The sequence below is a fragment of the Pholcus phalangioides genome, unplaced genomic scaffold, assembly GCF_987345545.1.
Source record: "Pholcus phalangioides strain wild (caught in Gottingen) unplaced genomic scaffold, Ppha-v1.0 ptg000010l_1, whole genome shotgun sequence".
Classification (NCBI taxonomy): Eukaryota; Metazoa; Arthropoda; class Arachnida; order Araneae; family Pholcidae; genus Pholcus; species Pholcus phalangioides.
Genome location: NW_028301603.1, coordinates 16,286,996 through 16,312,563, shown reverse-complemented (window position 1 = coordinate 16,312,563; position 25,568 = coordinate 16,286,996). Strand labels below are relative to the sequence as shown.

Below are 25,568 nucleotides of genomic sequence, written 5' to 3'. Positions count from 1 at the left end.
AATAAATGAGGGATAAGTAAAATGTGTGATTTTATGTGTAAAACATGAGGCCCAGTACAAGTCCCTGTCCCAGTGGTTGAGAAACAACTGCCTCTATAATATTGCTCTCCAGTCTTGGCATATTTTCTAGTGTTAATATGTTTCAACTGTAATGAAAAATCCTTTTTTATGATACTTTTTCCTTGCCTCTCGAACATTGCTATGTACAAGTTTCATATGTATAATTGTTATTATTACTTGAAATACTTGAATGAACTTAATAGTATGCGGTTGAGTTAGAGTTGGCTTAGTAACTGGCTAAAACTGAGTAAAGCTTTTAACTCTTCTATATAAACCTATAAATTTATATAATCTTTAGAAAACAAAGTGATGGCTACAAATGATGCTGCTTATAATATCCCAAGTTTTACTAATACTCACAGAGCTTTCCCCTTTAAAGCGTTTTCCTGCTTACAATGTTTTTTTGGAAAACATTATGAGCAGGATCCAATGCATATATAATGTTAAAGAAATATTGTAATTTACTATGCATGTTTTCTTAATATTTATGTCATTTCTGTTATGAACTTGTCTTCAAGTAGCATATTCTTCGCTTTACTGATTATTATCTTGTGTAGCAACCATATATATGTTTATCTTCAGGGTTATCGAAAACCTGCAGTATATTCAGAGTGAATGTAAAGACATTTCATGTCTTGCCTATGATCCTACAGGAATTTATTTAGGTAAATAAATTCGTTTCTTCTATGAATATATTATTTTTAAATCAACTTTGTTTGTATGGTTATTTTTGGATGAGGAAAATAGCTTGTGAAACTACATCAAGCACATATGCTGTAATTTTTCATTGACATAAGAATGAATCAAGATGAAAATCTCTTAATCTTCTTGATGATCTGTGATACACATGTATATCTGTATCAAATCTCATTGGTGTCAACTTATATCGGCCCCATGGGCCTCAAGTCGCCCCCCCCCTTTCCCACTGATATGCTGTTGAAATATTGGGCCTGAGCTCTTTCTATATTTTCAAGTCAACTCCATCCTTATGTTATGAATTGCTGTAGATTTATTTTCGATATGAAAGCAATCAAAGAGAAATGTCACTGTCTTCACACTTCAATGCTTGATGGAACTGTAATTTTTTCCCCCATCCTAGCATGTGGTTTGACGAGTGGCAATGTTTTCATTTTTGATGTACCAGTGCTCACAGAAACTCCGAATTTCGACTTTGAAATAAGCAAAGATGAACTTATCCTTTGTAAATTCTCTGGTAATTCTCAATTCCTGGCATTTGCGGTAAGTTTCTGGAAAAAAAACATATTTTCAAATCCTTTCAGATTGAAAAAATAATTATTAGTAATTAAAGCTGAGCTCTCCTTATCAGTTCGTATTTTCAACATAAATCCTTTTCAATCGTTCCTGGTATAACTGTCCATTAGTTTTTCTATTATGCAAATGTGAGAAAATTGTAGCTTAAAGCTTTTAGTTTTTCCAAATATTTGTTTCCTCTATTGTTTTTCCCCACTAAGCACATCCATTTTTATATAGTCAGCACTCAATTTTTTGAACCGGCATGTTTCTACAAAGTAATCATGTAGTCCCAAACCATAAGTCATTTTGTGAACATCTTTCTCGTTTTCAAACTTTTGATTTTACAAACTAATTGCTGAAGTCAGTATGAGTTTGTAAAAGCAAGTGTCAACTGTAATTGAAGAATTGAAAAATATGACATCACAAAAGAAAAATTTTTACCTCCACTTTTTAAGCCAATAGTTTTTCCCTTCAAATATTTATTTTTGAAGTCTGTGTTTGTTCGCAAAACATTTATCACATATTTGCGTGAGACTTCCATAGTGTACGAACAAATTTTTTTTTTATTATGCAAATCTTTATCTATGCACTTATTTATTATACATACAGTTGAACTTTTTTGTTTAATTTGAAGTACAAAAGTTTCAATTACCTTATTAATAATAATTATAAATTATTGTTTTATTAAATTATTTATTATTATTAATATAATATAATATTTTATTATTATTATTTATTTAAAAAAAAACCAGGATAATAATTATAAATTATTAAAATTTCATAATCAGTTGCAAAACTGTTTCCCAAATTCTAATAATTGATAATTAATTTATCTCAGGTGCTATATTATTCTGCTGTTCTGGAATCAGCATCACTGCAGAATTTTTTGACCATGTTCCTAGCCTGATTTACGGAAACAGTTCATGATCATCTGTTATGAAACTGTTTCCCGAATTTTGCTTATCATTATTACGCTATCAAGGAAATAGGCTTTCATTAATATATTACAATCTGAACTTTTTGATACTTTCCATACTCTTGATGATGACAAAAATATTCAGATTTTGAATGTTACACTTTGATCTATTAGTTGAAAAAGCATAATCAGTATTATGCTCGGTATAGTTGGCAGAGTGGTGTGGTGTGGTAAGATGTATCGTCTATCATCTACCACTGTCTAGGTTGCCGTCTTAATGCATGGGCCCGCCCGGGCCTCAAATAAAGAGAGGCTTCGCACAAAAATGAGAACTGTTTCAAATTTTCAATAATTTGCCAAGTAAGGCCTTGGAAAAATCACTTGGCCCGGGGGGGGCATGATGCTCTTAAGACAGTCCTGCTGTCAGGTCCCCGGTTCGATTTGAGAGCAGAATATAGATGACACAAGACAATCAATCTTTTTTATGGGCAATGTATTATATAGCATTACTTATTAGTTTTTCTTTCAAAGATATATGCTTTCATATTGGGTTGCTGTATTTTGGTTATATTTGACATTATGGGCTTCTTTTTTCAGCCACCTCATTGGGAGATTTTCCTGTTTTGGCCTTTGTGTTTGTATTTTTAAAGTGATGCAGTCTCAGTGCCTCCAGCTGAACAATATTAAAATGGGCATTAAGTTATCAAAGAAAAAGTTCAGATTGTAATATGTTAATGAAAGCATATTTCCTTGATAGCATAAAAATGATAAGCAAAATTTGGGGAACAGTTTCATAACAGATGATCATGAACTCTTTCCATAAATCAGGCTTTGAACATGGTCAAGAAATTCTGAAAATAGAGAAAAACAGAATTTTCGTACTTTTATTTGTTTTTAAAAATTTGTTTGAAAACTTATTCAAGAAAAGCAAAGTCTGGATTCTTGTAGAATTATTTATACAAAAATCATGATTTTCTTTCCTCCAGCATCGAATTATCCAAAACTTTGAAAAAAAAAGTTTGAATTAAACAAGAAATTTCAACATTAAATTAGATAAAAGAACTCAAGGAGAGTTCGAATTATTCAAAATTCTACTGTATACACAGCTTCATACTCTGTAGGATTTTCTGTCTTTTCAGTGTGTTGCAATTTATTCATATATTATTAATACTTTAAATTTTGCTGAGATCTGGACATGAATTTCAGATGAATTTTTATATTCATCAACAATTCATATATCAGCTTTTCAGCACGTAGCCCATACATAATTTTTACATGGAACTTAAGTAATGTTAAATTGGTATAAACATTTAGTAATTGTAATTTTTTATCACCCCCAGTTTTCTTCTTTCTATGCAAAACAAAATTTTCTTTACATGCTAATGTATTCAATTCTTCTGATATTAAAAAACAATTTTTATTATAGGATTCGACTCATGCTGTTGCTTTGTTCCACATGCGATGCGTAATTCCTCCTAGACACAGAAAGACAGTAGCTCCCAGGGAAAGACCGAAATGGGAACTTGAATTCAAAGTCAGAGAGCATTACTTAAGAATTGTTGATATGGAATACAATAATCCAATGGAAAATGAAAATCTGTTACTCTTCACTCTTGCAGAAGACAGGACTGTGGTGGGTGAATCTTTTGCTTGTTAATTTAACTTTACATTCCCCTTCTGCTTTTGAATCAAGAATAAATGCTTGATTTTGAAGGTACAAATGTAATGCAAAATCCCATAATTGAATTTCTGTACACAAAAAAGATGAACACAATTGCTATAGTCAGACCCGGTTATAATGAAGTCGGTCGGAAAAAGAAGCAAAAATATTTTTTACACACAAACTTTGCGTAAATAAATACAAAAATCCCACAGCAGACAAAATATTTTTGTATTTATCTATATTTATCAAGCTGGTATATACGAAGTATGTGTGTAATGAATATTTTTGCAATGAATAACAAGCAATACAAAACTCACAGGAAATGGAAAATTTTCATTATATGTGAAAATTTCTGATATCAGTGTTCGTTATAAGTGAGATATGATATGCTGACTGTATTATATTATTAATATGTAGCATACTAATATTTTAACCTATGTAGATTCAAGTTGATGGATTTTTTTTATCCCACACATAGGGTTTTGCTTCTTTTTTTTTTATTCTTCATATAGTTTTTTCTTTTAAATAACTATTACCAATGATACAGATCATAAAATCAAAGATGCAGATAATAGAATTTTTCTATGAATATTTTTCATTCTTTATGGAATATTTTTCTGAGACATACAATGTAAATATTTCATATTCTACATTTAGAATGTTGTGTAAGCTGTAAACCTATTATAAATATTTCACTGATATAATAATTGCAATTAACAGAGGCATATTCAATTATCTGTCATCAACAGAATCAGGATTATGTCATGATAACCAGGAAGGAGGAGGGGCATGTTATTAGTGATATGAAAAAAAATTGAAGTAAAAATAAAAATGAAGTGCAAAATAAGATCTTACACACGAAAAAATAAGGAATCAGAATGTTATATAGAAAATAATATATCAGAATCCTATATATAGAAAATAATATATCAGAATGATTTAGAAAATAATATAGTATAAATTTTATATGGAAAATAAGACATTTTTTCATGCTTTATCCTATCAGTTTTTTCCCTAATTCGATAGCCTAATTCACTGTAGACTGGAACTGAAAATCCTCAAACTGAAACTACTCATTTTTTTGGGGGGGGGGGGGAAGGGATGGTTTCGAGATTGAAGAAAACAAAAAAGAGGGTCTTGAGAAAGAAATTTTAATCCCTCAAATTAAACAGAACCATGATCTTTCAAGAACAATGTAGTACAATTATACCTATACTTCTATCCCAAAGCTATCAGTGGCTTTCGTAGTTCCACAGGTCAAGTTTTCAAACTCCAAACAGCAGGAAGAATGTGAAGTAACCCTACCCGAAGATGTGAGAAAGAATCTTCAACACTTTGAGAAATTTAACATTCTTCATCAATCGAGAAATAAATGTAAAAAGAAAAACTGCTATTACAAGTAAGCAATGTCATAAAAATTTTCAAACTGATCAACAAATGGGCAAATGCTGATCATTTCGGATAACACAATACAAATCCTAGTTGATTATGTGTCGTCATTTGTGTCGAGTTGGAGGCTTTTCTCCATTGAATTTAGTATTGTGCCAACCATCGGAAAAAAAAAGTTGGGTTACTGGGGGGGTAGTCAAGTTATCTGCATGTCCATATATTGAGGTTCTACTGTATTGTGGGATTCCAGTTTTCATCCAGTAAAATTTATTATAATAAAAAACTAAATATGGCCGCTATAATATAGAATGACAATTAACCCCTTAGCTGCTAATGAAATCTTATACAATTTGCTTCCCAGTCTCAGTGCGACCCTTTTTCGATCACAAAGAGTAAAGAGGTATAAAAATTGCCCATGGCAGTTAAGGGGTTAAGTGATTGTAATGGTTTTCTTTTGATACAAAAAAGCATCCTGTGTTCTTTGTACTAGGTAATTGTTCTATTATACTAGGTAACTAGGTATTCCAGTAGAATTTTTTTTACATCGGATAATTATCCAAAATGATCCTATATTAAAAAAGTTATCCTAAATTATCCTATTATCCAAAAAGTCCAGAAATGTTGTTAAATATTGTTTGAATTTCTTTCTTTCTAAGTTGTATTAAATTTCTATGTTCCTACGATTCCAGGTGATTTATGACATTACAGATTGTTTGAAACAAGAGAAACTATTCATAAATCGACTCTACATAGAAGAAATGGCCACACCTACATGCTTTAGCTTGTATCCTCTGTATGAGGACTTTTCAATGCTTGCAATAGCTAATGACGAGGTAATGATTTACTTCAAGTCTTTATCTCTCTCTCACGTATTATTGCAATTGCGTATTTTATCTGGTGGTGATTTTTTTATTAATATCATTCTGAGCAAGATAGCTGACATTAAAATCATTACATCACTTTATAATGAAAACCTTGTACATCATTTTTGTTTTCAAAAAATGACTTCTTCACAGTTTTAGATTGAAAACCTATTACAACTCAGTATCAAACCTATTACAGCTCAGTATCAAAAACCTATTACAGCTCAGTATCAAACATATTACAGCTCAGTATCAAACATATTACAGCTCAGTATCAAACCTATTACAGCTCAGTATCAAAAACCTATTACAGCTCAGTATCAAACATATTACAGCTCAGTATCAAACATATTACAGCTCAGTATCAAACCTATTATCTCACCTATTATAGCTTTTGAAAAAAAAAATCGGTTCTCTATACAGAAAAAGAAGTGAACCCCCTTGGTATGTTATTCAATGAGACGTTCCCATCCTTTTTTTTACTCTTCCTGTAAAGTTAGGAATTTTGTATGTATGAGATTTTCATTATAAGGTGACGATTAGATGTTTAGTTTTACATAACATTAAACTTTTTCTCAGTTTGGTTAATTCACTTTTCTCTCTTCAAAAATCCTTGCTACAGTGAGGTGAGTTTTTGGCTTCCTGTTTGAAATAAATCCCATGTGGCTGATCTACAATGCAAAAAATACATTCATATCACTAAAACACTCACAATTTCATTGCCAATACCAAGTAAACTCATAACTACCTGTACTTGTCTAAGGGCTGTATTCACCGACATGGTTTTAAACTGTAGTCACAGTTTTTGGATAAGAGATCAACATATATTGGTTAAAAACCTGAATTTCACCAATCCATGTGGGTTTCTCAAAAAAATTGGGACTGTAATTTAAACCATGTCTGTGAATACTGCTATAACTAAAACAATGATAGGGTGCTGTATTCCAGGTAGATAAGACACTCTCATACAAAATTGAAAGATATTCTGAGGTGATGTTGTGAATTTGATACCAGTTTGACTCTGCCTTGTCAAAACAGGAATGGGTGGCTTCATGGTACTTAGCACGGTGACCACAGGTCTATTGTACTGTTTGAAAAAAGGATACCATAGAAGTGGTTCCAAGATGGATACAAAAGCACATTGTTACTACATACAACAGGCTCAAACCTCTCAGCAAGAGACATAAAAGAAGAAAATGCAGAACATTGCTGTTCTGAATCAGAAATAAACTAAGTCTTATCCTGACTACTATAATTTCCTGCATATAATTCCATGGATTTATATGTAAAAAAACATCTGAATTTTGTGTGGCTTTTAGACTGCTGGGTATCTTGTTTTATTTCTGAGAGCTCAAGAATAAAAATGAATATTTTTTGAAAATGACTCCTATGAATAGTCAAACCTCTCTATCTCAAAACTGATTGGGAAAAAAAAATTTCAATGTTGAGAGTTTTCGAGAAGTAGAGTTGTTCTTTTTCTTAAGAAAGGAAAAATACGTCAAAAATGACAAAAATTCTGATTGATGAACACTAAAAATGCTGTATTATATTTTACAACATATTAATGAAATTATTAGTTAAGTTAAATATGTTCAATCACCCTAATGCAAATACATTAAATTATGTTGGAATTTTATTTTCTTCAATTCATCTTTCATTTACATATCTTATTTAAAATAATCTGTAACATGATTGACGCATATTTTTTGCACTTCAAGTCTTCACAATTGCATCTATAATAGCAAGCAGGGTCGCAAATAGATGCTTGGTCAGCTGAAGCAAGCACACATTTTGGCGCCCCCTTGTTATGTTGAAGGTGAGGTTAAAGGGTGAAATTTACTCTCCCTCTTCTTCTGGTCCAGCGCCTGGGGCACCACACCCACCTGCTCCCCCCCCCCCCCAGTTGAGGCTCTGCTGGTAAGAGCTACAAATATTTTGGGTCCTATCTTCCCAGTTTGCTACAGTAAATTGCGCAGCATTTTTACAGTTAAGTTAGCATTTTTCACTGCCACTTTTTCCTGATTCCTCTGGAGTATCTCCCGCTGCATTTTCATCACGCAAGTCGGCCATACATTCAACAATTTAGGTATCAGTTAAAGTGATGCAAGTTTGTAGGCGTAGTGAATTTCCATTTCCACAAAAACGGAAAATGAAAGTTCTAGCTTCAAGCGTTTTATAGTAACGTCTAGTGTTCTGAAATTTCATCTTCAGTATTGCTCTGAGAATCGCTGAAATTCGAGTGACCAGATCTGATTCTTCATCAATGAGATTACTGGTTCCAAACCCAGCTTACTTGAAGCTATTTTTTATTGACTTTTTACTAAATCATCTTGGAAACCACTTTTTTTGAACAAGTCGTCCACATGGCATCCATTCTTCCTCCCGTCAATCATAGATTCCATGTATGATTGACAAAATACATCAACCTAATGGGTTATAATATGAATGATGCTTTCTTATTGGTTTCTTTCACCTCTGGAAAAACCCAGATTTGTGCTAAAGAAAAGGAACTTCCTTGTTTTATTTTTACTATCATTGGGCTTGGCTTTCGAGATAGAGAGTCATTTGAAATTACTTAGAATCAGAGAGGTGAAAATCCATTGATTTAGTACAGTAAATGCAAGGATTTTTTTCATTTTTTGAGATATAGAGGTTTGTCCATGTCTAGTTTATGGTAACAGATAGCACACAGATGTAAGTAGAAGAATTGGCATTTTTTTTTCTCTAGAACTAGATTTCTAAAAATTTTTTTATTGATGCATAAAATTTTCACTTGAGGATTATATGCAGACATTTTTTCCCAAAGTAGCAAAGTTTTGATAGGATTATACGCAAGAAATTATGGTAAGCCCTGTGTGTAAAAACATTAGTGTTAAAAAAAAAAAAGATAAAATGACTAAAACAGTGTTGATACCTGTATCAATTGCAAAATACTTCATTATTTTTGTGAAACCTTACAATAACTTTTTTATGTATTCAGTAATATGCATTTCAAAATTTTACAGTAGCTATAAACCTAATTTTTACATTATAATTACATTAATAATTTTACATAACCTATTTTTTTCTATTTCTAGTACAAATTGAAGATACATGAATTGACATCATCCAAATGCATCAAAACCAGTGTGCTACCTATATACGACTCTCCATTCAGGCAGTAAGCTCATATGCATATCAAGATATACAGCGAAACCTCTTAGTGATGGACACCCCTCCCATGGGACCAAAAAATGTTTCAGCTTACTAGAAATATTTTTTATGGGTAGGGTAATACACTAAGCTCTATATCCCACTGGATTAAAAACAAGTCTGCAAAATAAAGATAGCCATTACAGAAAGTTCTGTTGTATATTGCTGTATTTTTCCTTTTTTTAGATGAATCAAATGGATCTTTATGTTTGGAGCCATTCATTACTGCTCAACTTTTAATATTTTAAGCAAGTTTGATATTATAGAGGTTGGTTCTTACAGAACTGGCCCAATGAATTTGATAATAATTTTGAAGTTGATGCATGTAGCCACTAAACGTTAGAACATATCAATCTGGGGAGTCAAATAGTGGGATAATTTGCAGATGATGCAAACAGGTGGCAGCACATACCGTGCTAAGTTCACGAACATGTAACATTGAACACATACTGCACAAGCTGAATCACTGCTGCATAAAATAGTAAGAGTGTGGTGCGTGTGTATCTGATTTGCAAATCATTGAACCAATTTTTTTTTCAACACAACCATGAACATCACAGTATTTTGCCATATTTTCAAGAAATTCGTGGAGTAGTTGAATGATGAGGGAATTCATACAGAGTTATTTTCAGTGGGATTCTGCAAAGTGCTGCATGTCCAAAATGCCCATGAAATTGATAGAGAGCTTCTTTTCCGCTTCGTCATATCCTAAAGGTTTAGCCTCCCAAGATCCCTAGACCTCAGCAGCCTTGAATTCTTTCTTTGGGGTTTTCTGCAGTACACAGTGTGCACAAGCAAACGCCATACATTACAAAATTTGAAGACTAACGTCTCTGTTGCGATCAGAACAATCACAGAAGAAATACTACTACTACTAAACCACACATGCACCGCGTCCACATTACTCTGCGGAACTTCGAATTAATTGATGCATGTTGGAATGTGCATGTATGTGTTGTGAACCTAACATGATTTTTATTTCTGCTTAATGCTTGCTATAGTGCTGCCATCTATTTTTTGAACTATGATTGAGATTGATTTGATCGAAGACTTGTATGTTGTAGGCCTGTTGCTCTGTGTGTGGTGAGACATTTTAACAGGGAGATCAGCTCGCATTTGCTTCTCGAAGTGGGAAACCACAGAAAACTAACTTCAGCTGATTATCACTGTGGCGACAGTAGGGTTTGAACCAGGCAGGGTCCTTGTGATTTGCGTCTGTCACTATGCCCACTGAAAATATAAAACATAGAGTGTCTGGGTGTCTTCAAGAAAATGTCTATTTTTAACACCTGCTCTGATCACAATGAATGACATTCAAAAATACAGTATGCAACATAGGGTTAGTTATGCATTAGGTACGTAACTATATTTGTGATATCTTTTGTAATACACCTTGTTTTGTAGGACTCGTTCTCTATGAATTATCTTGTATTTCATGACTATAAACAAAATTCTATAAAAATTTAATGTTTGTAATTTACTTTTCCCTTATAGAACCCTATTGGCCGACTACATAGTACCAGAGCAGGAAATGATGCGTAAAGCTTTAATAAAAGAAGTCTCAGAAGAGGAGAGAAAATCAAGTTTGGAAGACTTTGATGATTATTATTATGACGAAGAAGAAGAACTCTATAAAAAGACTGAGAAAGTAATGGAGAAAGAGATAGCTAGCTTTTATATCTTCAGAACAGATCATACGATCGGACTAATATCTCTACCTTATGATGGCAATCCATGCAGCACCAAGGCAATACGCACTCACCCGCAGAAGGTGATATACCATAATACTTAGCTTTAAGACTTCATTATCTTGTTCATACATCTGCTACTCCTCTCCATGCCCTTCTTTCCATAATGTGAATTTTAAATTTTAATTTTTAATGCAAATATGTGATAATTATAATAATGTTGATACAATTATAACTTTGCCAGTTTATGCATTAACTCTGTGGCCACACACAAAATGATTATGATTGCCGATCAGGCACCGGTAGAATTTCCTAGGAGCCAAGTAAGATTTTTCCTCATGAAAAAACGCTCTAAATAATTCTTTTTAAATTTTCTGGCACTTAATGGCCCTTCTTATGTGGAAAGAAGTATTGCAATAAAATCAGAAAATTATGTATCGCCCTTGGATTCCAATTAAGCAATCAAATGTAGAAAATTTCAGGCGCCAATACTGATCTTCTAGTTGCCATGGCAACCTGGTGCCTGGGATTGGTCAAGCCCTGTCATATAATGTAATTTCATCAAATTCTATATGTACGTACAATAATCAATAGACCAAGTTCATATTTACAAAGGGAGATTCAAAAAGAATCATCTGATTTCAAATCAAAAACAATTTTGTATTATAAAGCAAGGATGGCTGTGCCACAACCATAAAAATGGCATAAATATTCAAATAAAAAATCATCTAAAATTATTCTTCCTATGAAGGAACCCTAGAATAGTTTTACAGTGGGGTCTGCATTTTGATGTCACTAAGTTTGGTTATCAAGTTATCTGTTCTGCACCATTACTAGGTGCAAGATAATCATTCCATTCTAACTTGTGTTGATAACATCGTCTGCATGATTCAAAGCTAAGAAATCATGTGGGTAGTTATAAATTTCATGATAAAACAGTTGGGCTGACTAAATATTGAAAAACAATTCAATTTTATTTATCATTCATTGCGGAAACTAAAACACATTTCATTTATAAAAAATTCGGAAATGTCCTGGAAAACCAGGACATATGGTCAACATATATATAGATAGATCGCCAACAAAAAAGTTTCAGAACCACTTCAGCAACGCAACATAGACATCCCCTGATGATGCCAATCACTGGCATCTGGGAAACATCAAGATGAAAATTAACTTGTACCGACATTAACCTCGCGCTCTGAGAAATTTCCTTTAAATTTATAATTGCGGCGCAATTACCTTATCAATTGCTTCCAAATTCACATCCTGAAGATTTCGTTAGTTTATTATTTTTATAAGAGCAGCAAGCCAAATTTTATGATAGGAATGATTTTTATATTAAGCGTAGTTTTCAAAGAAACATCTAATTAAACATTAGCAAAACGCACCCTAATGTCTTACAAATTTTATTTCTTGTTTAACACTCAGCATGGTGCTAAAACCTGTTCTTATAATAACCAGTTTGGATAAGTCTATGTATATCACACAAATTTATTTTTTGTAGCATATTGATGTATTTTACGTATTAAATTTTGTTCTTCTATCATGATTCAGATTCGTAACATACAAGTGGAGAAGAAAAATGAGTATCTATTTTCCTGCGGTGAACAAGATGGATGGATGTACATGTGGCATGTGAATCCATGGTAAAGCAATTCCTTATTATTTTTGCCATGTCTATCTGTTAGTCTCAAGCCGTCAGTCATAATAGAAAGTAGTAACACCATCATATTTATATCAGAGAAGCTATATATCAATTGTATAAAATATTTATGAGAAGTACATTCATTTACCATGCAAAATTTAATTACCGTATTCCCCTGCACCCTAGACATCAAGCTGATAAGATGTCTGGATCTTCTGCTCCCGCTATATATAAATTCTTGCTTATCTATATATGTATGTATCTATAATCAATCTGAGTCTAACATAATAATGAATACTTATCCAATGTGTAAGGTATTTTAGAAAAATACCGTTCACCATCCATTCAGCACACCAAAATGTAAAAGTAATATGTCACATGAGTCTAGATATTTAAAGATTTTCCTGAATCTGTGACTTGAATTTCGTGGCATGCAGTGCCATCTTGATGCAAGGATTAGGGGCCTCGTGACGATAAAATTTCTGCTGTGATTTTCAAGAGTAAGTTTGCATGTTGGTAGGTATGTGCATTTCTAACTTGACAGGAGTTTCAACAGACCACTGTTCCCGGAGGGGCCTGTGTTGATGTTAAGACAGTGCGCCAGAAAATATGGGTATTCCAGGCATGCTAATCTCCCTCACTGTTTCCCTGCATGCCGTCTCATATGGGGGAAATACGGCAAAAACAGAAATTGATGGGAAAAGGATTTAATTTCTAAACTTGATTGAAGAGTATCAAAAAATATGTAGTTATTAGATGAAAGAATATTTTTCTCTGTCAAATAAGATGGATTGGCAGACATGTCGTATAAAAAACCAAGATGAATGGTTATACCTACTCATTCCACCTTCTGAAAAAAAAAAATTTCTGTAAATTGCATTTTAATCCACTGTAATTTGTAATAGTGCTCCATTTCCTATCATTAGCGATTTTTTAATTACAAATGAAAACCTTTGAAAACTTTTTGGTGGTAGTTAAGATCCCAGCTTCATTCATTTTTATTGAGGAAATATGTTCAGCATAGGTATAGCGTGTATCATGTAGTGTTTAATGATACTTTTCTACTAGACCAACTTTTGCAGGCTGGACTGGATGGTAACCCTTTTTGCCCACTGGCTTGAGGTTGTGCCTCCCTGATCTAAAGCTTCCAAAGTAACACGTGTTGCTTTGAATGCCTTGGCCATGGAAAAAATAAAATAACGAAAAGACAGTTCAAGTACAGTGTTACCCGGCTTACAAATTTTTTAGCTATTGAAGATTTTTTTGGGTTTTTCCTGCCTTGGCTAATGAATACAGATTTGGCCAACAAAGATTTTTGTTACAATTTTTCAAACTCAAATGCAGATTCGATTTGGTTAATGCGCTCAAACACGACAAATTTTCTAGTGATCTTCTAAATATTAAAATCATGATTTCTGAATTTATGTCAAACTGGAACCTATATTTTTATTTTACAAAGCCTCTGAGCCATTTCATATTAAATGAATAAGTACACTTGAGAAAGTGCTGGTCCCACCAAAAATCCTAGCCTAGAGGCCCTGCTGCAGTATGTGGGGCTATGTTCGGACTCACAACGAAAACATATTTTAGAGAGAAAGAGAAAAAAGTACCAGAAAAAAGGCGGTGCTTCTGCTGGATAATGCTCAATGTAATGATCAGACTGTATGCCTTGATTGGAGATAAGTGTGCATAACTCCAAAACATTAAAAAACATAGAGAAGTTCAATTGACAAATTTTTAAATTCTCCTCCAGCTAAGAGACAGAGGCCAGCTTCTGATAAGCTTACCTTGAATAGACTTTGAAGTTATGGAAGAAGACTAAGTTGATTGAGTTCCAAGTGAAAACTTTGTGTAAATAATGTGAAATAAAAAAAAGATCTTCAGTTTTTTTATCCTCCTTTAAACTCTTCTTCATTCAGTTATGAAGTTGTTCATTCCAATGTTTGGTTTGTTTTAGTTTTTTTATATTATTCTTACTGTTTTATAAAACTTATCTTGAAATTTTGGGTGGTATCTGGGATGAATTAAACGATTTTACATAGACACTTATAAGAAATTGCATTTCAACTAACAGAGATTTTGACTGACTAACATAATTTTGGAACAAATCTTCTTCGTTAACAGAGGTAATCACTGTACTAAAAAAGGAATCACAAAAAAATTGTTTAAAAAATAATCATTTTAACTGATATGAATGAAAAATCAAATGAAGTTTCAAAATACACAAAAGAAAACTGAAATGCATAAGCATAAACTGGATTTATAGTAAGAACTGTAAGCACAATGCAAAATATTCACTGTTAATAACTCATTCCCAAATTTCCATCCCCCAAAAAATCAAGTTGTTCCACTTTGAGGGAACCTAATTATTCAAATGTTATCAAATAATTCATAATTTATGTAGCAATAGTTGCCAGTAATTTCATAGATCAATGATCATGAAGAAAGTTGTGTTTCTTTTTTTATAATTTATGCTAATGATGAGTTACGCTGACTGAATACCGAGTTATATCATGCCATGACCGTACTTCATCTACCGTATGTATTATTTTGACAGGATCACATATCGTTCACATAACGCTGCAAAGGACGATCTCTCCCAATTCTTTGCACTTTTGAAAGAAGATAATCCATTAGAATTGCAGAATAAAATTATGGGTGTGTCTTTTGCTTTGCAGTTGCAGAGGTAAAACTTTTTTTTTCAATTTGTTAATAAATATTAAATTATTGAAATCAGTGCTGAAATAATCAAAATAATATTTAGGAAATTCACCTAGTAAGCATTTCTTCCACTGTAAGTAATGACATGCTATATATACCATTATAAAGGCATATATAAACTATTATACATATATTGGCAGGATTAAAGAAGTGACAAACAATTGTAAAAGCATGTGCATGTCTGAAACGCATTGTTAGGGAACCATTGTAACCAAAGTAAACACTCCGAAAGTAATTCTCGAGGCCCAAGAACCATTGTTGCTGACAGTTTTTTTGCCCATTTTGGGCATTTGTCCATCTCTGATGAACTTTTAAAGTAGCCTATCGTTCAAGTCGGATCCCATTTGGTATATATGCAAAATTTGGAGACTATCGATCTAAAATTGTAGATTTGTATAGAGAACATACACACAGACAATCAATTTTATATACATAGATTAATGGTCTATAAAGTTGTAAATAAGTGGTCTGTCGAATTGTTTCAGAAATTTTAACTGCCTCAGGTTAAAAAAGTTGAGATGAAATCAGGGATACCCGAGCCTATGAATTGATACATATTTAATTACCAGGAAATTTTGCTTTTCCAACATAGGCTTAATTTCAAATATGTCTGATTATAGAGGTTCTACTGTATTTGTATCTATTTGTATTTGGTTTTGATTCTTATTACACAGGGTGAAATACCTTCATTATTACCTTAAGGTTTATACTGTAATATTGGGGACTATATGCATGTTCTGTATCTAGATTGGAAAATGAGTTCCCCAGTGAGATGAAACTGGAAAACAAAATTCTTGTGAGCGATATGCAGTATATAATGGCAGCTCTTGGGTATTTCCAGTCCAACTGTGAAGTAAGCATGTATAAAATGTATTCTGTGATATATTATTAAGGCATAACTGTTATCATGTGCAGAACAACGTTTCGGTTATGATTCAATTTTAATATGCATTTCTTAATTTTCTACTTTTTGTTACATATTATCGGAAAGTTCTGGTACCTTTCACGAATGAGGGCATAAGTGACTTAAAGATTTCAATGTTTTACAAGTGCTTGCTGTGACAAAATATTTTTTAATGCAATGTTTAGGATAATTATTTTATACCCAGTTTTAATGCATGTGATTATTTACTAGTTTGCTTTTTAAATTCCAAAGCTATTTATACAGCAAAACCTTCTCTTTTGCGATCACAGTTGGGACAAAAAAATTTGTCCATGAAAGTGGGGTGACCGCTAATCAAGAGTTCGAAATGTATACTTTTAGTATACAAGGGAAAAGTATTATTTGGCTGTAAAAAGAGAGCTGAGACCGCATCTGAGGGGTGTTCATTAAGAGGGGTTTTACTGTACTATATAAAAGTACTGTTTATTTGTTTTGTGTTGGATACATGCTGAAAATAAATTTCGTTCATTTATTGTAGCTTCAAGCACTCTTCAGTGAGATTTTTTTCAATGAAGATGACAAAAGAGATGGTCCTGCAACCATCAGCTTGGAGAAAGTTATCAAATGTGAGGAGTTATTTTTTTTTTATATATATTCAGTCATATTCAAACTTTCTCAACACCAGTTGGTATCGCCACTCAATTTTAAAAACCTGTGCAATTTATTAATTTATGCATTTTTACAAACTAGTTCTCTGATCACAAACAATATGTTATTTCTCTTTGAACATATTTCCCATTTATGGATCAAGTTTGTATAAATATGTAAAAATGAGTGTCAAATTCTCTTAGTAGAAGTAATGGTTCAATACTAAAAGAAAACATTTTCCCTGACACCGTATCGATTTGTGATGTGTTAAGTGCTGTTTAGTAGCAATAGCTAAAAAAACCAGCATGTTATTTGATCTAAGTTGTATATAAAAAAAGAAAAATTAGTTCTCTGATAGTTTTTATTATCAGAGTAACTCAAAATTTTCCTCTCGTCAGTGATTGAAATAAATAATTTTCCTGAGTACAGCAGAAGAGACTGAAAAGATTTCAACTTATTAAAGTAATATATACGGTATAACTAGTTAATAGGGTGAACTGCCCCCCCCCCTTTTAAAAAGTGAACAGCTCTACACACTGCCATATGAGCATTACATTCTTCCCTATGCTACCTAGCATCTGCACTTTTTTTTCAAATTTTCTCATCAGCCTGTGTTGGCACACAGGGCTTGAGTTATGAAGAGAGACTTCATTTTTTGAATATGTTTACATTGGATGAACGTAGGTGTCGAGGAGATATGATCGAAGTGTTCAAAATTTTCAATGGGATAGATAGGATGGACCATGAACTTTTAGTACACCGCCAATCGACTGCTTTTACAAGGGGACACCAGTATCGATTGGTGAGGGACAATGCAAGGTTATGGTGTCGCAGGGAATTTTTCTCTAATAGGGTTGTTAATAAATGGAATAGCTTACCCCCGGAGGTAGTAAATTGTAACACAATTGACACGTTTAAAAAGAAGTACGATAAACATGTTGGGGTAAATCGAGAAGCTATCCATTCTTAGAATAAGACAACCATAAGTATTCTTTATGGGCATTGTATAATATTTTATCATGTGTATATATTGTTCATAATTTGTGTTAATTGCATTTTTAATTGGGTTGCTGTTTTTTTTTTTTTGAAATATATGACATTCATATTTTTATGGGCATCTTTTTATCAGCCACCTCGTTGGGCATTTTGCCTGTTGTGGCGTTGTATTTGTATTTGTATCAGGTGTTTGTTCATGCAGTAGCTGTAATGGAAGAGTTGTTAGTGGATTGCATAATGAAGTGGTGAATTAATATGAAATTCTGTTTCTAATTTTGGTTAAAACTACAACAGAAATGCGTACAAAGATGAAGTGGTATCTCGTATTCAGTTTGTATTTTGTACTGGAAACACCAAGTTTCGTTACCAGTAACGATCAACTGTAAAAACATGGATTTATTATCTGCCACATTGATAAAGTCGCTGCACAACGTCATTTGCTGTTGGTTTTATTCTTCTATTAGGTGAAGCCTTGCACAAAGTTTATGTTCACTCAAATCCTCTGTCGCAATGGTTCGAATGATTTCACATTGGAAGATTTGATTCTTTCGCCATAACTTGAATGGCCAAACGCTGATCATGTAACAATAACTACCAAATTCTGCCAACATTTGCTGCCATTCTGCTCATCACGGATCTCCCTCAATGATGCTCATCCTTGACGATTTCACAACCTTCACAGAAGCTTGTGAACCACTAGAATACTGTCTAGCAAGATACAGTTTCGTATCTGTACACATTTTGCAGCATTTCGTGGGTTTCTGTTGTAGTTTTACTTAGTTAGAAACAGAATTTCATATTGATTCTCTGCTCCATTATGCAATGCACTAACAATTCTTACATTACAGCTATCGCCTGAACGAACACTTGCGAAGAAATTTTAAAACAAGTGCAGATGTTATGTAACATAGAAAATAACATAATACTGATGTGGCAGTTGAGCTGTTCACATTTTTGAAAGGATGGGGTGGGGGGGGGGTGGGATTCACCTTACTTACCAGTTACACCTTGTATAAATTAAGAACACCATTCCGACATTAATGGGTGCTGTTTTCATGGTGGAAAACAAATAGGTTCTATACCAATGAAAAACATGGTGAGAATGGGAGAGCGTCTGTGGGTGCAGAGTTGTTTACTTCATTTCAGTATTTCAATTGTCAGTTTTGATGTCAGATTGTTGCCATCCGTTGTTAATTATGTCATATGGTTAGATTGGCCCCCTTAGAATGTTGTTCAGGTGTTTTTCAAAATTAAATTGTGACATTGATTTTAAAAATAACTGAGTTTCTGTAATGAAATAGAAGGCATTGATTCTGTGTCATTTATTAATTGTTTATGAAAATCCTTGATATATGTACCTTCAAATAAATCTAAAAGGAATGGGGTATACAAATAAATTTGAAAACACAGGCATGTATCGGCACTCATGAGTATCGTTTTCGATGGTGGAAAACAGTTTCCTATGTAAAGTTCTGTCCCTGAGCTTGTAACTCAGCTATGAACAGAAAAGACAAGATTTTGGTTCGGCCTGACCTTAAAGATGAACTTTTGGTATAAAATGACCTAGATAAAGAATACAGTAGCTCCCCCAGTAAAATTTGGAAATGAGGGGAAATTCATGGTGCTTGTGGAGAAACAAATTTATAGTTGTATCTTATATATATAATATTTTTTTTTTTTTGTGGTAACCACTAAAGTTTCTTTTAGAGTTTATAGGGTTCAATGAAGTGTGTTAAAAAAAAATGTCTGATGTTTCTTTCCCCATTTATTTTCAATAACTTGATTGACTAAAATTTATTTCCCCCCCACAAACAAAACATTCTCTATTTGATAGAAGAGGTAAAAAGGTATCAGGGGGTCGCTCAGAGCATGTATTGGTCAAAAAAGCCCACCCAACCTTGGATGGGAGAAATGTGTGTGTGAGAGAGAGATTCCTTCCCCCTCTCCTCCCTTGTGTGATAAAAATTTGCTTTAACCATGAATTGAAGGCTAAGGTGTGTTGCAACATTGCCTAAAAATTTTGGCCTGATATGATAATTTTCAAAGAGGTTATAGCAAAAAACCTCAAAAAGTGGGACGTTATTACCCCATTTTACAGTGCAACATGGCCTTGAAAAATTGTTTATTCCCTAAGTACGTTGAAATCTTTTCAGTCTTTTTCACTTGACAATCGTTTCCAAACTTGGTTGTTTTAAAAGAACCATGAAATTAATTTGACCATTAGTTTATTTCACATTCTAGTACTTTGACCTCTGAAGACCGGACACACCCCGCTTCCCATCTCATAGAGATATCGAAGCGTTCACGGAGGATGGGTGCATCCGGAAAGTTTTATTATGAAACATTCTAGTACTGCAGTAATATAGTGCTTTCTTCTCAATTTGGCAAAGAGCAGTTTTCAGAGGATGAAATTAAGGTTTTTTTTCTTCTAATATAGTGTATGCAAATCATCGCCCAGTAGAGTCTGTTACTGTTGAACATCTGACAGATGCCTTGATAGTCATGTCGGGTACCAGAGGAAAGGATCCGCTCGTGCCAAGAACCCATTTCTTGAAATGCTTGGAAGAATATGGTAGGTTGTGTTACACAGTTTAATTTTGTTTTTAAAAGCTGGTTTGAGTCAAAAGATCTGTGAGTCCGTGATTAATTTTTCAGAATCTCAAGGAAGATGAAATTTTATTTGCAAATGGAGTACTGACAGTGCATTGAGTAGCCAAGGTAGATGATTTTTCAATGCATTACAATGTGGTACAGTAAAACCTGTCTTCAACAAAATCGCATGGGACTGAGATTTTTTTCCTGTTGAACACAGGTTTCCACTTAATGAAGGTTCAATTGATACATTGTGTAAAATTATGTAATGATCTCATAGGTAATTGAAATAAAATATAAAATAAAAATTAATTCAAAGTAAATTAAGTAATTTTTAAAAATAGAAGAGATAAAATTAATTATATTTAAAATAATTAAATATAAACAAATGAACAATTAGTCTATAATTACTAAAAATAAGTTACTAATTATAAGTTTTTTTCAGCATCTGTATAAAGTTCCTACCTTCTCTATTTTTCTTCTAAAACAACGACATTTACCATCTTTTTAACTTTTTCAAAAATATTCAATCAAGGTGTCATTATCTGTCTTGTGTCAGGTTCAGTTTGTATATTATCGTCTATGCTTATGCAATCTTCAGCATCAGCACCGTAACTAGGAGTTTTGTGAGGGAAAAGAGCAAATGATTTTGCTACCCCCACCATTGTAAAATTCGATGATTTGATAACAATGTTTTTGTTCCTACCTAAAATTTTCTGTCCCCTCTAAATTTTGACATGCCCTATTTTATTCCTATTAATTCCAGCCCTGCTCAGCCTTGCGATCAAGGAATGCACACAACTTGCATACAATTTTATGAGTCGTGGATATCATTTGGAAATTCAACCCTTACACTGATTTCTCCCGTGGAAAAGCCTACTTTTCCGAAAAATTTTATTACAATTTCAGAAAGCAACTGCTTCCTTACATATGACTTATCAAAACCACAGCATTAAGTACAGAGATGTCTTCTGCTAATCTAAGGGATTTATGATGTGGAACTCAAATTTGCAATCATAGATTCAGTAAAAACTTTCGGTGGAGCACTTTAACATTTTGTATGATTCTTTGCTCTATTGGTCACCAAACACTCACAGTGTTTGTGTGACATTTTCCGTTAAAGGATACAATTTCCCGTTAAGAGCATACAATTTGCTATTCCGTTTCCATGTTAGACAGGTTCTGTTTAATCCAGGTTTTTTAATGTGAATTTGGCATTGAAATCACGGGATCACAATTTTTTTCTGTTGAAGACAGGTTTCCGCTTAATACAGGTTCCGTTGAAGACAGGTTTTACTGTACTAGGGTTCCCCTGATGGAAAAACAGAGGAATAATTTTTTGTATAAAGCCTTGAGTCCCATGCCCTAATTACTGATTCAAAATAATAGATGTTGTGCTAACATAAATATCATCCGGCTTTCAACTTTACTTTTGTGTATTAATATTTTAAGTTTGCTCGTTTTTTTACCAAAACTCATTGAATCTGTGAAAGAATAAAAATATTTAACGTATTAAGCAACATCATGCAAGTCGGAAACACATCCACAAATTGTGCAAGAAAAAATATTGTCAATAGAATTTGTTTTATTTAGTTGATGTTGAATGACCCTTTGGTTGTACATCAAGTGAATTGAGATGTCTGCACCGTATGTGTGTTACTAAGTTGCCACCACACATTCACTTCAATTGGGGTTGGAAGGGGCCTCATGAACAAAAACACTGTTCTCTAAAAGAAAAATGTTAATTCGGTCTCAATGGCCTTTCATGTTACATAAACACAGATTTTTGGTGTTCACATTTTTTGCTTGTAGTTTGTTTTTGGTTTATTTGTTAAATGCTTAATTAATTTTGAGGAGAGAAAAAACAGGTGATATGAAAATATACATTCTTAATGATTAACAAGATTTATTTCAATTAATAAGTAGTCAGTTAATTAAAATTAAAAAAAATCTGATTTAAATAAAAAAAATCCAATTTTTTTTATATTTTTTTTTAAAAATCATGATTTTTTTATACCCTGATAAAGTTTGTTGTAAGCTGTATTCCATTGGCTACCAGTGATTTGATTTTTGACTTCACACACAACAAAAAGTGTGCATACTCCAAAGCAGTGCCATAACTTGGCAGGTGCATCCACACAAGGCCCACCTGCCCATTCTGGGCCCAAGAAGGTGCCTAAATGCAAATTCTTGCACAGGAATCGCTAGTTATGGCACTGCTCCAAAGTTTGTGAATGTGATAAATTTGCATTTCAATCCTCTTTCTTTCACAATGGATAAAAAATGAGATGGTTATGTCGAATAATTATCACGAAATTTGCAATATTCCCTAATTGTTTTGAGCAATGTATTATGTGACTGTTTCTTTCCATTTAACATTTGATTTCTTTCAAATCATGATAGTTTTATCCAAACATAATGTTCCCTCTTTCTTTTTTTATGAGTAATTTTTTTTTCATTCATATATTTGATCGCAGGAATGCAACTGAACAAGAAGGAGTTATTCAAAATCATAACAATTTTGTTGGACAGAACTCCGCCGGGTGAAGATGTTGATAAGAGATACATTCATTGGACGAATGACTTGCACTACTATGATGGGGACGTAGCTCCGGTACCGAAACAGTTTGTGAGTTTAGAAAGTTACGCATCCAAAGATCTTGATTGGGGTGATCTTGATGTGGAAGATAAGAAGGAGGAGGCAAAGGATCAGTCTGTGCCAGAATTTATGTTCGCTGCTGCAGAGGACCGTGGTGGAGGTTATCCTTATGATCGTGGTGCAACTGACAAGGTATTCAAGGCAGAAGGTCTGGAATACATCTTGCCACCAGTAAGAAAAAAAGTTTTGATTGTAATTATAATGTAAAATCTTTATATCTGCCTCCCTTCTCGTGAAGAGCAAGTTGCATTAACAGTGGGAATATTTACCTGGACTTACGTCATTAGTCTTGAAACAAATTGCTGACGTCAGAGATATCATTGTACCATATTGCAGGATGATTCACTTTTTTTCCCATTGATGCCACAACACTCTTCCATTTGTTACTGTGACTCACCAAGCTGCAATAGTAAAAGGATGCCTGACTAGTATACTTGGGTCTGATAGTGTGTCTCAGTTGATGAAGGCTTGGTTTATCGAAGCTCTACTGTTTGTGCCAGAGGCGAATCTATGGTTTTGCGCCTGTTGGCCACACACAAATTTCACCTCAATTTATCCATTCTAGTCCATTGATTCCTTATTTGCCGCCCTGGGCTATAGCAACCACCGCCCCGTAAATATTATTTTGACTGAGCAACTTTTGGTATTCACATGCTTATACACCCTATTGTGACACACTAACCTAGTCCCTAGTTGTGAAGGTCATTCTTTTGGTTACTTACACACTCTCTAGGTCACTCTTTTGGTCACTCCCATGTTTATACATTCTAGGCCACTCTCTTGTTCACATACTAACCTAGTCCCTAGTTGTGAAGATTGTCACTCTTTTGGTCACTCACATGCTTGCATACTCTCTTTCAGTTTCTCAGTGGTCCCTCGCTCTTTATATAGAAGCAGATTCATGGTTTTGCTACCCTTCTCACATTCTAATCTAATTTTCTTCACGATTCATTTCTCAGATTTCCTGCCCCTCCAAACTGATCATGGCAATTTTCAGAGTTGCCTCCAAAGGGATGTTTTGCCCGGAGAGGGCCAAATGAGTGACCATGTAAATGGCCATACAATGAATGAGTGAGTACGTGATTGAGCAACGAAGTTAGTGGGTGAGTCACCGAATGAGTGACCAAGTTAGTGGGTGAGTTACTGAGTGAGCACATGATGAAAGACTCACTCACCACATACAATGAATTGGTCACTCCCTTGGTCACTCATACATTCACATACGCATTTATTTTGTCGCTCATGCAGTCACTCCCATGCTTGCAAATTCTAGGTCAATCTCTTGGGCACTGACCTAGTCCCTCGCACTCTAGGTCACTGTTGGTCCCCCACTGACCTGGTTTCTTGCTCTCTAAGTCATACCTTTGTTCTTATACTTGACCTAGGTATCAATTTCACTCTTTTGGTTTGCTCACATGCTTGCACATTATCTAGGTCACTTTCTCTTTTATGCTCTCTTGGTCTCCAACTAACCTAGCCTGTCACTTATTTGGTCATTCACATGCTTGCAAACTCGGTACCTCATACGGTCACCAGGGCTTAACAAGTTGAAAAAATATTTAGACACCAGCCCAATTTTTTAGGAGCCAAGCATGGTATTTTGCTCAAGAAAAATGGTCCTAAATAATATTTTTCTTTTACTTTCCTCTCACGTTAAAAGGCATAACGCAATCAAATCTGAAATTTTGTGTCACCCTTAGGCTCCAATTTAGCAACCATGTTTAGAAAAGTTTTGGCACCAATACCAATTTTCTAGATGCCACGGTGACCTGGTGCCTGGGATTTATCCAGACCTGATGGTCACTATCCTACCCACTTGGTCCTGTCCAAGGTGAAATGTCTGAGGCAAAACATTGGAGGCAAATTTTCCAGAACCTCCTTAGAATATGCCCATTAGAGTAGCACCACACAAAATGTTAGGAAGTTTTTCCCTACCATGGCACAAGAACCTGAAGTTTTATTGCATTGCTTTTTTAATGCCTTTCTATGCCATTAAATGTTACATTGATTTGAAATTGTTTTACTACAGTAAACCCCTCTTAGTGGACACCCCTTAGATGCGGTCATCCCTCTTTTGTGGACAAATTTTTTTTGTCCCGTTGGTGTCTGTTAAAGAGAAGGTTTACTGTATTTGTATATTTATTGATACTATATAATACTCTATATCTATTGTGTGTATCTATCTTTTTTTTTCCCTTGCATTCAAGCGCATATCAAAGAATTACTTTGTCGAGGATCTGCTTGGATTTTCGTTTAAATAAAAGACCTGTTATGACGTACACGTTCCTTCAAGCCCTTCTTACGTAAGAATGTGAATTTAAATAATTTTTTCATAAATTTTTTGTGTTTATTTGATAGACTTATTTTTGAAATAAACTTTCTTTTGTATCTTTGTC

General features: G+C 33.7%; 1 protein-coding gene across 1 annotated transcript; it reads left to right on the top strand.

Moving 5' to 3' along the window:
* Nucleotides 1–639: 639 nt before the first annotated feature.
* On the top strand, nt 640–25,568 carry LOC149080998 (cilia- and flagella-associated protein 251-like). Its single transcript, XM_089237723.1, has 12 exons — nt 640–725; nt 3,657–3,863; nt 5,972–6,115; nt 9,223–9,305; nt 10,832–11,108; nt 12,583–12,674; nt 15,231–15,359; nt 16,142–16,247; nt 16,816–16,903; nt 20,359–20,493; nt 22,991–23,343; nt 25,380–25,568. The coding sequence occupies exons 2-12, from the start codon at nt 3,687–3,689 to the stop codon at nt 25,431–25,433; spliced, it is 1,638 nt and encodes a 545-aa protein (XP_089093849.1). The 5' UTR covers nt 640–725; nt 3,657–3,686; the 3' UTR covers nt 25,434–25,568.

Coding starts and splice junctions, on each gene's coding strand:
- LOC149080998 (XM_089237723.1), top strand. CDS start 3,687: ATGCGATGCGTAATTCCTCCTAGACACAGAAAGACAGTAGCTCCCAGG. Junction 6,116..9,222: donor TTGCAATAGCTAATGACGAG/GTAATGATTTAC, acceptor TTCTATTTCTAG/TACAAATTGAAGATACATGA. Junction 16,248..16,815: donor ATTTCCAGTCCAACTGTGAA/GTAAGCATGTAT, acceptor CATTTATTGTAG/CTTCAAGCACTCTTCAGTGA.